General features: G+C 38.3%; 1 protein-coding gene across 6 annotated transcripts in view; it reads left to right on the forward strand.

Moving 5' to 3' along the window:
- The first annotated feature begins 8,990 nt into the window (after nucleotides 1–8,990).
- Nucleotides 8,991–15,925, forward strand: part of itpr1b (inositol 1,4,5-trisphosphate receptor, type 1b) — a 163,042-nt gene continuing 156,107 nt past the window's right edge. For all 6 annotated transcript variants that reach the window (XM_067387904.1, XM_067387899.1, XM_067387901.1 and 3 more), the window contains exons 1-2: nucleotides 8,991–9,126; nucleotides 13,228–13,341. In XM_067387904.1, coding sequence (XP_067244005.1) covers nucleotides 13,250–13,341 — 92 coding nt within the window. In that variant the 5' untranslated portion in view covers nucleotides 8,991–9,126; nucleotides 13,228–13,249. The remainder of the gene's footprint in view (nucleotides 9,127–13,227; nucleotides 13,342–15,925) is intronic.

Genomic DNA, 15,925 nt, shown 5'->3' on the forward strand with positions numbered 1-15,925 from the left:
TGCTTTGAAAGCTCAAACCTGCTAATCGGCCCTTATTACTCAACAGAAACTGTCGGAGGTCCTGTCATCCGGAATGGAGAAAGAAAGTGACATTAAACTCAGCTGGTTATATTGTGTAGAGCTCACAGCGCAAGATCACAGGCCTGTTTCGATGAGGGGAATTTGAGCGAATACATTAATAGTGATGAGCAAAAAGCATCTCTCTCCCTCTGAAGAGTCTGTTTGCGCCGCATCCTCAGATAGCATATCTCAGAAGAGTAGGCCAACAAATGAATCATTTCCATAGTTACCACATACTAGAGTGTGTAGACATTAGATTATGATAAGGCAATGTTCATCTCTAGCATATATTTATTCATTTTGTAGCATGTGAACTGATAAATTGTGGTATTTGTTATTGCTTGCAAGTGAATGTATACAGTCATTTGTATTAGTCAGAGAGCCACACTAAATTTTATGGCTTATCAATGACAATTCAGGCTCACAGAGCAATAAGCCACAAGACCCAATTAGAGTAATGCTGTAGCTCGTTTAATAAGACCATTTCCTCTGGGAAAACTAAAGCCATTATCACTGTATAATTGTCTTTTATTTTTAGTGAGGAAGAACTTTGTCCTGTAGGGTGGATCAGGACACATAACTCTAGTTCATTTGCATCTGTCATCTACAGTATGTGGTCATGTTACGTCAATTTATGCATAATATGTTGTGATACAGTGGTTGGAGCAACAAGTCTGGCTGAAAGTATAAGCCCCTGATGGTGTTGATCAAATCTCAGGTGGTTCCTATCCTATCACAGCGAGATATTTTTTTTTTTTTCAGTGGTTTCAGTGTGATGTGAGGTGTGACGTAGCCTGTATAGAAACTAACCACATCCGAATCTGCCTACTGTTTTAAACATAGACTACCATTCAAAACTTTGTGGTCATTCGATTTTTTACTCTTTCCCCGCTATGAACAGAATTTTCCGGCAATCCACGTTTTCACTGTCATACAGCAGGGGGCGCTATTACGCATTTTCTGAAAGATTACAGAATCTCCGGACCAAAACACAGGCGAAGCACAAACAAGAGATGGAAGCACGTAAAATAACACAAGCGTCAAAAATTAAACGGCATACAAATCAAATCTGCCTAACGTTACTGAATAAAATGTTGGCCCAGGATAAGGTAAAGTACTGTGAAGCTTTGTGGGTGTTGATGGGATCAGTCTACTCCATCTATGTTTTGATCATCGTTCTGAATCCGATCCAGACACATTCTCCAGACAAAAAATGTGATTTTCTCAGCTTTTTGTTCAAAATGTTGCTTTTTTATATGAATCTTGCCCAAGTGTTGATAAAAAGAATGCATGAAGCTAGAATAAAATGCATGTTTATTTTACAAAATATACTTGGGGGGGTCATTAAAGTTTTGTAAAGGGGTTCAAAAATGGTGGCGCTGGCAAAAAAAAAAAAAAAGTTAGCAGGGGAAACAGCTGCTTAAAGGTGCTCTAAGTGATGTCACGCATTTTTAGGCCAAAACATTTTTTTGTCACATACAGCAAACATCTCCTCACTATCCGCTAGCTGCCTGTCCCCTGAACACACTGTGGAGAAAAAAAAAAAACGCGGTCTCTGTAGTTGCCACAAGCTCCAAAAACGGCAATAAAAACAAACTGGTGCAGCCTGGACCACGAAACATAATAAACAAGCTCCAGCCAATAACTGACAAGAATGATTTTAAATGCACGTTCATGACTGTTTAAGGAAGCACGGAGGGGAGGGGGAGGAGGAGGAGGAGGGAGGGTGGCCGACTCCCTGGTCAGTGCCCTGACTACTGAACTAGGGAGCCTGATTGAGACAGAAGGCGTTTCTCAATGTCAAGGAAGGATCCTCGGAAGCCAGAATTTCGAGGATGCTACGTCATCGACATCCGTCAAAGGACTGTTCCAATGTCGAGGATCCTCAGAATTTCAAACAAGGACTGAGTCCTTCGTTCGAAAAATATCCCATACACAGGAAAGGATGCATATGTGTATCCTTCGCGCTCTTCGCGCTCTCAAATCACCCACAATCCTATGCGTGCAGCTTTGCAATCTTGTTCAAAAATGTTTTTAAAAAATGTTGGACGTTAGCGGGCAATATGCTTTCAAATGTAAGTATATTTACGTTACCAAACATTTGTTATAACAGTAGTAAATATGTCAGATAAATAAAGTTTAACGTTTAAATGTCAGTACAAATTACTACAGTATTGATATTATAAATTATACAAATACAAATTACGTTATTGATGGCTAACTGAACCGGACCGTTGTTAGCTTGTTTTCCATCACCGGCATCCTTTATAAATAACTAGTTAAGTTGTCTAAAGTAATTTAACGTTAATATTATACCATTTATACCATTCACAGCGTTATTCATAGCTTTCTCGTATTTTTTAACAGGGACCAAGGAACAAACGGAGGCGTTCATACGTCTCCGTGTAGAAAACATAGACTGTAAAGGTAGAAAACAAGCAGCTGTTTACCGGGGGTAATGACGCAATGACGTGCACTTGCTAGTCTGTTCCATTTACGTGTTCTCTGAATGCTAAAGAGGAGCCTCTCCTAGACTCTGAAGGAAGTGACTTGGAAGGACCAGTCCTGCCAAGGAAGTATCCTTGACATTGAGAAACGCCTACAGGGTCTGTTTGGTTTGACAACACTTCGAACGTCAACAGGAAGTTACTCCACCCAAGATCACTTAGAGCACCTTTAATATTATTTTTTTGTCTGTGTAAACCATGATAAATTTTTTTCAGGATTCGTTGATGAATTGAAAGCAAACTTTTGAAATAGAAATTGAAACATAAGTTGCGTCCCAAATGACGCACTATAAGGTGCGTTCACATGGCCTCGTAATTCCTGTAGTTACGAGATTGTAGCTTGTAAAAAGCATTCACGTCCTCATAGAGATCGTAATTACAGCTTGTAAGCTGGGAGTTTTCTGAACGCTTCCACATGTACCACGTGGCCGCTGTACCACCTGACCGCTGTAGATTCATTTAGGCGATGATAGTGGTGCCATGGAAACGCATAATTCCCAGTCCGAGGACGTGAACAGCTCCGAATATAACATCATGTGTTGTCATTTCAAGAATCCGGTAAATACGAGGTGACGTGAACGCAGCAATACACTATGCACTTATCAACAAGTCTCCTACGCCCCATGAGGCCTTGCGTCAAACGTGGGAGCGTCTTCCGGTTCGAAGTAAACAAGCTGGACGTGACACTCATTCATTCAACAGTTGACAGTCATTCAAGATTTAACGATCCAAACTTGCGAATGTTTGTTTTTTACTTAAAGATTTAAGATTCCGGCATCAATATTTCAACAATGTTTTACAATAAAAAATGTTACAGTAATTGTAATGTATTAATTTATGTCAGGAGTGCACATCAATCATGCTAAATCTAACTGATATTTATACTGACATAAAAAGAAAACACAGACCTATTCAGTTGCGCCTGCTTCCATTTATTTGCGATCACAAGAACGCAAAAAACAACTCCACTAAGGCTTTTAAATCCAAAGGCTTACACATTTAGAAATATATTGATAACATACCCTATGTTTACGTCACTTTTCTGAGCATTTCTATTTATTTTCCTCTAAATTATGCTATGATTGCTATCCGAGGATGTTTGCGCGATCTCTCCATCTATCTATCCTGATCCTTTCAGCCAGAGCAACAGAGGGAGCTCATGAGAAGACAACAGGAGTTATGAGTTATACGAGTTATACTGGAGTGTGTGAATCTGTGAAAGATATGCATTTGTCAGGAATCAACAGGCACAGGGAAGAGACAGATAAAACATTAAACCAAATAAATAACGTTACACGATTATAATCACATAAGAATTGTCTTCATTCCTCAAGCAGTCTCTGATATTTTCCATAAACGTGTGTAGCCTTTTAGCACATAGTTTTTCTTTACAAAGTGACATCGCCAACTACTGGCCTGGCAGAAGAATACAGCATTTTTAACCACTGTCGTCTATACACGACAAACACAAAGGGAAAACTTTTTAGTACATTGTTGTGTAAACAACATATCCTTCTACTTTTTCTTTCTTAGTTGGATATCCTCTGATACCTTAATGCAGATCAAGCGGTCCATTTAAACTGAAATTTGTTGCAGGATTCAGTTAAGACACTGACCAACGGTGGCTATTCAGATGAATGTAATTCCCTTTAATGGTACAGATGCCATGTCGACTAGTCGTTGAGGTAATTGTCAAACTTTGGTATGATGGAAATAGATTGTGGTCTTGACTGAGACCATAAGTCGAGACCAGGATTCAAATCAAGACAACATGAACTCATGAACTCAAAACTGACCCTTAATTCTTGAATTTATTGTGAACGATCTCAAATATAAAAAAAGAATGTGTTTTAGTCCACTTTTCACCATCCAATCAATTCCCAGTGGAAAACAATCACATCCCGCTAATTGTTTTCCTTATTGAATGTCCTGTGTCATTAGAAAGTGTGTCACATTACGGAGTAATTTCATTTCATGTTGATCCAGACCAAGAAACCTAATATTAAGATCCAGACCAGGGCCATGATCACATCGTTTTGAGGCTTTAGATTAAGACCACTATATACGCTTTCCTCCATTTTTTCAAAAGAAACAGATTTAAGCTATATAACAACAATATGATTTTCTTATAATTCATAAACTGTATGAGAGTCAGAAGGGTCAGTTTAAAAGGCAGCCTCAATGTTTGTCGTCCTCTAAGATAATGTGCAGCTCATTATGAGCCTTAATCGCATCATCCACGACAAACAATGGCTGTTTCCTCCTCATTGGCTGGTTAATTTTATTTTTGTCTTGCAGCCAGCAATCAATTTACAGATCGTAAACTAGCCCAGGCTGTTCCTCCATGTTTTAGATCACTCTTTACAGACATTTTGATTGACGCATAAGAAGAAAAAATGAAATGAAATCTTAAATGTTTCTCCTATACAATAATGAGATGAAATGGACATGTTTGCTGAAGATTCATACTTCTCTATTAGAAGAAGTACGACCCCAGTAATGTCCACAGAGATCTCAAAAATGTCTCTTTTCCACTGTCGGGCTGAATGGATCTAAGAACGGTAAGGAACCATTTCAATTATATTTCCACTTGAGCCTGGTACGACACAACATAATTACAAACCATTCAACAACAATCATTAATTTCTATAAAAAACGGCAGTGAATTTCTGATTCGTTTACTCTTTCTCTCCTAGCTGGAGATCCTTTGAAACCCAGACGAGACCCCGAGGGCCTGAACACAGACCAAGCTGTCCATTCAAATCAGCTAAAATTTGTTACTGGATTCAATCCAAAGACTGAGCAACAGTGGCTATTCCGAGGAATATAACTCCCTTTAATGGTACAAATACCATGTCAACTAGTAGTTGAAGTAATTATCAACCTGTAGTATGAAATAGGAAATAGACTGTAGTCTTGACTGAGCCTTTGGTCTGAAAGTATATTAAACACATCAATTCTATTTGTGCTGTTTTAGAATGACATCTGTCACATTTTATAGTTGTCTCTCCACAGATGATTGATGTTTTTCATGGGTTAACTGTTGCATCCATCAACAGATCAAAGGAACGGGTCGTATGGCTGCTTTTGGTTCGAGCAGCTGTAGCTACTGATATTTCCATCTCAAAGGCTCGCTCTATGCTCTCTTTCACTCCACACAAACGCACACACGTGGAGAATAAGGTGAGAGCCCAACGCAAGACGCACAACTTTGTATGATAACAATGACCTGAGCCAGCCCACACTCATGGCCCCTCTTACTCATCCTGCTGTTCAGAATACAGCACATGATGAATGACAAGCACAAGAGCCTCTATTGTGTCTGTGTGTGCGTTGTCAGGAATAAACATCACTCTCATGGTGTGAGTGCACACCGGGTTGCTAGGTGATGTACCTTTCTGTGAGTGATATAGCTGTGCTGGGCAAGCAGGAAGGCAATTTTGGGGATGCTGCTCTGGTGAAGAGTGCTGATTAAAAATCAGATCATACACTACTATTCAAAGGCTAGGGTTTTTTTTTTACTTTGAAATAATTATTTTATGCTCATTTATGTGATCAAAAATACAGTAAATCAGTACTATTGTGAAATTACAATGATTATGATTTCACTTTTTTAGCTTTAGTTAGTGTGTAATGTTGCTGTTTGAGCATAAACAACATCTGCAAAGTTACGACGCTCAAAGTTCAGTGCAAAGGGAGATATTTTCTTTTACGGAAAGTGCTTTTTAAGGACTACAACAAACGGCTGGTAGGGACTACAACGAGCTTCTTCCCGGGTTGGTGACATCACAAACATGAAAATTTACATAAACCCCGCCCCCAAGAACCCGCAGCAAAGGGGGTGAGGCCATGTTGGGCTGCTTTAGAGAAGAGGAAGAGTTGTTGTAGTAGAGTGTTGCTGTCATTTTACACCAGACTGCTTCAAAAACGAGGGTCAATTCACACACAATAGATTAACATGACAACACATGCTAGTTAATGAGTTGAATCAACTTCACAGCAACTACATAAATTTATCCACTAACCATTCAGACATGTCCAGTTTCATTCTAAACGTTGTAACTTCTTCCTGAGTCTCTCCATCAGTGTCCGACTCCGGTTTGAACAATATAAGGCTTAACACCATTATTGACAATCCTTATTTTGGCTGCATGAGATCGTCTAGCTTTGTTGATGTTGAGCAACCGAAATGTGAGCTGTTAAAGCTCCGCCCTCTTCTGGAGCAGCAGCTCATTTGCATTTAAAGGAACACACATGTGTTTTTGCTCTCATCCAAATAGGGGCAAATTTGACAAGCTATAATAAATGATCTGTGGGGTATTTTGAGCTGAGACTTCAAAGACACATTATGGGGACACCAGAGACTTATATTACATCTTGTAAAAGGGGCATTATAGGTCCCCTTTAAAATAACTGTTTTCTATTTAAAATGTAATTCATTCCTGTGAATTATTTCAGCATCATTACTCCAGTCTTTAGTGTCACATGATCCTTCAGAAATCATTCTAATATGCTGATTTGCTGCTCAAGAAACATTTCTTATTATTATCAATGTTAAATAAACAGCTGTGCTGCTTAATATTTTTGAGGAAACCGGGATATAAATTTTTTCTTAGAATTCTTTGATGAATAGAAAGTTCAAAAGAACAGCATTCTTTTGAAATAGAAATCTTTTGTAAAATTCTAAACATTTCCTTGTCAGTTTTGATCAATTTCATGCTTCTTTGCTCAATAAATTTCAATTTCAGTTTTCAAAAAACAAAGAAAAAAATCTTATTGACCTCAAACTTTTAAACGGTAGTATAAATGAGATAAACACATTATGCAAGGGAAAGTTTGTATATAAATTCCATCAGGGCAGATTGAATACTTCGTATCATGAGTAAGATTATTATTGCATTTTTCCAAACGACATTTTTATAATAATGCTGTATGTCATTTGCATAAAGTTAACCTTTTCTCAACTATATTCCCACATTGTGTTTCCAGCAGTTTCTGTTGCTCATGTTGCAGAAAATCACCAACTCTCATTAAAACTGAATGACTTCTGCTGACTTTGTTGCTGAAAATGGTTGTCAGTCTGTTATGTGCCACAGAGCACCGAAATAACATGCATAATGAATGAGAACAAATATATGGTATAAATAGAATAAAAAAATATTTTACTATTTTTTTAAATGAATTTCTTTCTGTTCTGTCACAACAGCATGCACAGCATTGGGATAGACAATGAAAGATTTGCTGTCATTAAAAAATAGACAATATGTTTGCATCACATCCAATGTATGCAAAGATGCAAACATACGCAGACATACGCTGATGTCCTCTAATATATACAGTACTGTCTGTTCAGCTTTTGGATACAGTCTTGTGGTCCACTGATGCTTTGCATTAACCAAAACTGATACCTGTAACAACCCAACCACTTTAATGCACACTTGACCCATCAGTATTAATAACGACCCATTAAAAAATATATCAATACAATTAAAACAAGCTGCAGTTATCTATAGCAACCAAGTGCATTCGCAAGTGAGTTTGGTGTATTTCATAAACAACCCAGAGTATATTCAAAATAGAGGCGTCTATCAAGGGAACACTGTTAAAAGCCAGTGCCAAAGCACATCAAAAATGTGTTCCAGTTCGATGGATGAACATGAGGACTGTTTTTAGTAGGCCAAATGCAAAAAAAGAAAAAAAGTAGATCACCAACTTGATTTGTGGGTCAGACTTTTAAAAAGTGCTTATGAAAACCAGAATTGAAGGACATGGGAAGTAGTCCATGATGCCACGAGTTTAACCTGATCCAAACCCGTTTTGCTGGATTCTTAAGGGTAAGTATGCATTATTCGTCATGACTCAGTCAAGTATTATGTTTCTTAAATTCTGTGCATTTTTCTAGACTTTCTAAGCTCGGATTTCAGAATGCCATAATTACATATCGCAATAATAATGAGGATTTATACACTTCAATTAATACTGTTAAACAAAATACACTTCACCTGAAACAGCTCCTTCTGTTTTTGACAGTCGGTGACCTCATGACCTCATAAGCTCCTCCCCCATTCCTTTTAAAGACACTGTTGGCCAATAGAAAAAGAAAGAATATACTGTATGCCTGTTTTTGACTATCTATCTATCTATCTATCTATCTATCTATCTATCTATCTATCTATCTATCTATCTATCTATCTATCTATCTATCTATCTATCTATCTATCTATCTATCTATCTATCTATCTATCTATCTATCTATCTATCTATCTGTCTGTCTGTCTGTCTGTCTGTCTGTCTGTCTGTAGAGCTTCAGAACTCCATTACCCATCATCTCTCACTCCTGATGCGCGTTCAGTTAAGGGGCGGAGCTTCAGGGCTCATGTGGAGGTGGTGAGAAAGCGGACAAGTGCGGACAAAATCCAACTGGCAGCTAGACGCCGCGATTTTCAATTGGGAGACTTTCGCATATCATGGAATTATACGAGGAACCCCAGCTGGAGCAGTTTTGCCGCTGAGCACATCGCCAGTGTTTTATTCCCGACACGGTCTCCTTCTGAAGAAGGTAAAGTTCGGCTGAACTCTTGCTATTACTGTACTGCGAAAGGGACATCAGGCAGTCAGTGGATGTATGACTGATGCATCCATCAGTGAGAGCAGAACGGAAGTTTGACAGCGTGTTATGCTGTATCAGTGAAGGCGTTCGATGAGCTGATTGATGTTGTCGCGGTGACAATGTAACAGTTTTTAGAACGATTCAATGTAACCGTGTCAAGTGCAGCTGAAGGAGGCAGGTGGACCTCAGACATCACCGAGGCAGTGGATACACTCATTTAAAAGACATTATTCAGCCGTCGGGTTTAGAGTATATTAGTGTTCATAGTGTCTTTCTGCGTTGGTGTTTATGCAATGAAGCGGTTTGTTTTGTAATAGATGCGTTGTTCATTTCGAGGCTGCTGAATTCTGATTGGCTGTTTATTATCACCTGTCAAACTAAGCGTTTGATCTCAGCGTACATACAACGTCAAGGTGGATGTCTCATCTGTGTATGTCTGTGTAAAACTTTGTTTTTTCACACAGAGAAACTGTAGTTGGTATAGTCAGGTAAGTTCGGCCTCCACATTTAAAACCCCACACTATTCGACTCGGTGTTTCAGGGACAGCCCACATACATCTGTCATTCCAGCTACACATTCACTGTTTCCTTTAACAGGCCAAATATAATGTTTAACTTTTCAATTTGGAACTTAAAAGATTTCTGAATACCATTCGTTTAGCTTGACAGGAAAGTTACATCTTCTTAAGGACTATGTAGGCTATGCCAGAAACAGCTGGAACAAATATGGTTGAGATGTTTATCATTTTGGAAAATACGGAGTATTGTGCAGGTATTTCTGTGGTTTGCTGTTAATTTAGGCATTTATTGTTATAGTAGGCCTGTAATGAATTATTATTGTTCCTGCACGGATGTCATTGCAGTACCTATCAACTTTATTTCAGTCATTAAGTAAGGGATAATGTACAGTCAGGCAGTCATTATCACAAACACACCCCAACAGGGTCTTTTATCACTTGACTATCCTGCTACATATCAGGTAAATAAATAAATGGATATGAAATATTGAACAGAGTATTATTTTATTATCTTTCATGTTGAGATGTAGCAGGACAGAACATGAAAAAACAGGTTTCCAGGAAGAGTGGTCAGTTATACAGCGTTGCCTTGGGCTACATTCATTTTTTAGAAACATCTGACCGCTTAATATCATGATTGACCAATCAGAATTCCAGAAAGCTGTGTAATAAAATAAAGTAAACATCTGCGTTGTTCAATCGGGTAATATTTGAAATTCAAACAGAGCTTGAGGGCATGATGTGGGTTATCACTGGATATTAGGTAGAGCATGTTTACTGTTCAAATAATAATTATTAGTCTTTGTAATCAGGCAAAGAAAACAAAGTTAAGTTCTTTTCCAATAGTGCATAAACTGTCAGTTAAGATAAAGGGATATATTATCCCAACAATGTCAACACTGTATTTGTTTGTATTACTCTGATATATGTTGAGCATCTGTGCAGTCTGTTCCTTATTGATGTTCTCTGGTCTCATCTGCCATTGATTGAACCGTAGACTTTATCTCCAGCTGACTGTAGCATTGACTCAGTGTACGTTTACAGAGGAGGTGTGTGTGCTTTTAGTTATATGTATTGCTAATAATTTCAATGCTTGTCCCACAAAAAAAAAAAAAAAAAAAAAAAAATATATATATATATATATATATATATATTTAATTTAATTATACATTACATTTAACTATTTTAAAATATATCTGCAACAATATATAATATGTTATTTATCAAATATGTGATTCATATAATTTTACATTTTTTTCTCATAATGATATTTCATTAAACTTTTTCTTTAAATAAAAATGTTACAACCCATTGTAACATATTCTTTAAGACTATCATAATAAATGTGTCATATATTTCATATGACACATTTCATATGACACATTTCATTTGACTTATAATCTTCTGTGCATCATTTTAATGTATTATCAATGTTTCAGTCAGCAACAATCATATATAATGCATACAATAGAGCATAATACAAACCCGATTCCAAAAACGTTGGGACACTGTACAAATTGTGAATAAAAAAGGAATGCAATAATTTACAAATCTCATAAACTTACATTTTATTCACAATATAATACATATAACATATCAAATGTTGAAAGTGAGACATTTTGAAATGTCATGCCAAATATTGGCTCATTTTGGATTTCATGAGAGCTACACATTCCAAAAAAGTTGGGACAGGTAGCAATAAGAGGCCGGAAAAGTTAAATGTACATATAAGGAACAGCTGGAGGACCAATTTGCAACTTATTAGGTCAATTGGCAACATGATTGGGTATAAAAAGAGCCTCTCAGAGTGGCAGTGTCTCTCAGTGTCTCTGCAATGCTGCGGCGACAAATAGTGGAGCGATATCAGAAAGGAGTTTCTCAGAGAAAAATTGCAAAGAGTTTGAAGTTATCATCATCTACAGTGCATAACATCATCCAAAGATTCAGAGAATCTGGAACAATCTCTGTGCGTAAGGGTCAAGGCCGGAAAACCATACTGGATGCCCGTGATCTTCGGGCCCTTAGACGGCACTGCATCACATACAGGAATGCTACTGTAATGGAAATCACAACATGGGCTCAGGAATACTTCCAGAAAACATTGTCGGTGAACACAATCCACCGTGCCATTTGCCGTTGCCGGCTAAAACTCTATAGGTCAAAAAAGAAGCCATATCTAAACATGATCCAGAAGCGCAGACGTTTTCTCTGGGCCAAGGCTCATTTAAAATGGACTGTGGCAAAGTGGAAAACTGTTCTGTGGTCAGACAAATCAAAATTTGAAGTTCTTTTTGGAAAACTGGGACGCCATGTCATCTGGACTAAAGAGGACAAGGACAACCCAAGTTGTCATCAGAGCTCAGTTTAGAATCTCTGATGGTATGGGGTTGCATGAGTGCGTGTGGCATGGGCAGCTTACACATCTGGAAGGCACCATCAATTCTGAAAGGTATATCCAAGTTCTAGAACAACATATGCTCCCATCCAGATGTCGTCTCTTTCAGGGAATACCTTGCATTTTCCAACATGACAATGCCAGACCACATACTGCATCAATTACAACATCATGGCTGCGTAGAAGAAGGATCCGGGTACTGAAATGGCCAGCCTGCAGTGCAGATCTTTCACCCATAGAAAACATTTGGCGCATCATAAAGAGGAATATCTGACAAAGAAGACCTAAGACAGTTGAGCAGCTAGAAGCCTGTATTAGACAAGAATGGGACAACACTCCAAACCCTAAACTTGAGCAACTTGTCTCCTCAGTCCCCAGACGTTTGCAGACTGTTATAATAAGAAGATGGGATGCCACACAGTGGTAAACATGGCCTTGTCCCAACTTTTTTGAGATGTGTTGATGCCATGAAATTTAAAATCAACTTATTTTCCCCTTAAAATTATACATTTTCTCAGTTTAAACATTTGATTTGTCATCTATGTTGTATTCTGAATAAAATATTGTAATTTGAAACTTCCACATCATTGCATTCTGTTTTTATTCACAATTTGTACAGTGTCCCAACTTTTTTGGAATCGGGTTTGTACATAGAACCAAATCTTTAAAGTTTACCAAAGTCAAGACACACTCTCTTGCTGACCCTGTAACATCTCTATTGTTGAGCTCTCAAAAGGTCACACTTAAAAACTAGCTGTCCTTGAATAATACAGACATTATAGTGAACCAAGATGCTGCATTCAATTTCAGCCCTTTAGAAAGGTACAGACAATACATTGCAAAAAATGTGTCCATAATTAAGTGTCTTTTCAGCATGTAGCACAGCTGTATTTTCTACAGCGTTTCTCATTATCCACCCAGCAGAAGGACCTTGAATTCCATGCTTGTGCTGTCAAAAACTAGGCCATCTCAAAATGGCAAATTCTCATTTTCTCGAATACATCCCCATGGCCCTACGCTATTATTGTCTTCATATCTCCATGTCTGATGATAACCTACATATATTGTTTAAATAAGATGAATAAGGACATATGCTGATTTTATTGCACCTTAATCTGTTTCATATCTTGTCCACAGGCACACCGCGAAGTGGAGCAAAATGTCGGACAAAATGTCCAGTTTCCTCCACATCGGGGACATCTGCTCCCTGTATGCGGAGGGGTCCACCAATGGATTTATCAGCACTTTAGGGTAAGATAACCATCATGTCGTCACCTCTATGTGGACACCAGTGTTTAAAAATAAGAGGAACTTGATGAAAATACGGGAGAACAAGAGGAAGAAGAAAGTGAGGGTTACAGCACTCAGAAATGAGAAGTAACAGAAATGTTGTATACTTGTTGTTGTGCAGTTGTATTACAGTATGGATGCATTTTCACTAGGATATGATGAATGGTGGTTTCTAGGGCATTGCTAGGTGGTTGCTAGGATGTTGGTCCAAGCCAAAAGTCCGTATTCTGGTTCTTGAAAGTTAGACTGCTTAGATTTTTTCTCAAAATTTGCATAAAATTTGATTGGGAAATATGGGAATAGTTTTCTCATGCATTAATGTCGTGATAAAACAGAAGTAGCGACAGATCTTTTCTTATGTATCGTGATGTACATCCAAGCATAACAGATTATCGGTTTAGTTTTAGTCGACTAAATGATTGGAGAAGTCCTGCATACGTCACCAGAGAGAACTCTGATGATTCACTGGAAGATCGAGTTATGATATTTAATTAATTAAAGATTATGGGGTCAATATATATATGGGGTCTATATATACACTCCTGAACAAAATCTTAAGACCGGGGGAAACATTTCAAGTATTCGCATTTTGCACTATTGGATCATAACCAGGTTGTAAGTACTGCTTTAAAATGCTAAAAGAAGAAACAGGAACAAGAGACAAAAAATAGAGAGCATGCAATTTATTGAAAACTGCATTTAAACTCAAACAGGCTGTTCAGCAGCTGATCAAAACTTTAAGACCATAGCCTTAAAAAGTAAAAATCTGCACAAAAATAGGGCTTTTATGTCATTCTCCTTCAGACTTCACACTGTCTTGATCTCCTGATGGCAAAGGCAAAAAGGTCTTCTGTCTTTGAACGTGGCAGGATTGTTGAGCTGCACAAGCAAGGGCTCTTGCAATGCGCCATCACTGCTGAGGTTGGACACAGTAAGACGGTAATTTTACATTTCTTATAAGATCCTGAGAGTTATGGGACAAAAAAGTAAAGTGGCAGACCCTAAAAGATTTTACCTGCACTGAGTTGGAGGATCCAACGGGCTGTCCGTGAAGACACAGGCCAATCCTCGCCCCAAATTAAGGCCCTTACTGATGCTGACTGCAGCCCAATAACCATAAGACAGCTTCTGCGAGAGAAGGGCTTAAAGAACAAAAAATGTCTTCAAAGGCCATGTCTCCTCTCATGCCACAAACTTGCCTGTTTGGAATTTGCAAGGGAGCACCAAACATGGGACATTGAAAGGTGGAAGAAAGTTTTGTTCTGACAAGAAAAAAAAAATAGCCTGGATGGTCCTGGTGGCTTCCAACACTACCGGCATGACAAGGAGTTCCCACTGGAGGTGTTTTCTATGCGGCACAGTGGAGGAGGCTCCATCGTGATCTGGGGTGCTTTTTCCTTCAATGGAAAAATGGAGCTTCAGGTTGCGCGGGGCATCAAACGGTGGCTGGTTATGTGGACATGTTGCAGCGGGCATCCTTCTTGACTGATGGCCCTCGTCTGTGTGGTAATGACTGGGTCTTTCAACAGGACAACGCTGCCGTTCACAATGCCTGCCTGACGAAAGACTCCTCTTAGAGCTCTTTTGGACCATCCTGTGTGTTCCCCTGATCTAAATCCCATTGAGAATGTTTGGGGATGGATGGCAAGGGAAGTTTACAAAATGAACCTCAGTTCCAGACCATGGATGCCCTTCGTGAAGCCATCTTCCCCACATGGAGCAACGTTCCCACCAGCTTCCTGGAAACAGTCACATCAAGCATGCCCAAACAAATGTTTGAAGTGATCAACAAGAACAGTGGGGATACTCAATACTGAGTCCTTTTTTGACACTTTTAGTTCTGTTGTGGGGTTTTTTTGGGCTAAGGTCTTAAACTTTTGATCAGCTGATGAACAGCCTTTTGAGTTTAAATGCAGTTTTCAATAAATTGCCTACTCTCTATTTTTTGTCTCTTGTTCCTGTTTCTTCTTTTGGCATTTTAAAGCAGTACTTACAACCTGTTTATGATCCAAAAGCGCAAATTGCGAATACTTGTAATGTTTCCCCTGGTCTTAAGATTTTGTTCAGGAGTGTATATATATATATATATATATATATATATAAAAATATATTTAATGAAGAAATTAAATCTGATTTATTTTGCTATGCTAATATGTACAGTTTAGGTGCAGTAACATTTCGAAATTTTGGTGAAATTAGCAATTAGAGGTGTAATGGTACACAAAAATGACGTTTCGGTGCATACCTCGGTTTTGAAGGCATGGTTTGGTACGGGGGGTGGAGGGTGGGGGGAGCTAAACATAAAATTGCTTAAACAGCACATAAGGCAGTTTTTGCATTAACTTCTAAATCTAATTATAAAATTATGTTTTTATTTCAACTCATTGTTGAGATGTAGTCATTTTCACAGTGGCTGCCGCTTGAACTGAGGCACCTATACAGTGATCGGTCATGCCACATTAAAGGTGCCCGAGAATTAAAAATTGAATTTATCTTGGCATAGTTAAATAACAAGAGTTCAGTACATGGAAATGACATACAGTGA

This window comes from Chanodichthys erythropterus, chromosome 6 (assembly GCF_024489055.1).
Source record: "Chanodichthys erythropterus isolate Z2021 chromosome 6, ASM2448905v1, whole genome shotgun sequence".
Lineage (NCBI taxonomy): Eukaryota > Metazoa > Chordata > Actinopteri > Cypriniformes > Xenocyprididae > Chanodichthys > Chanodichthys erythropterus.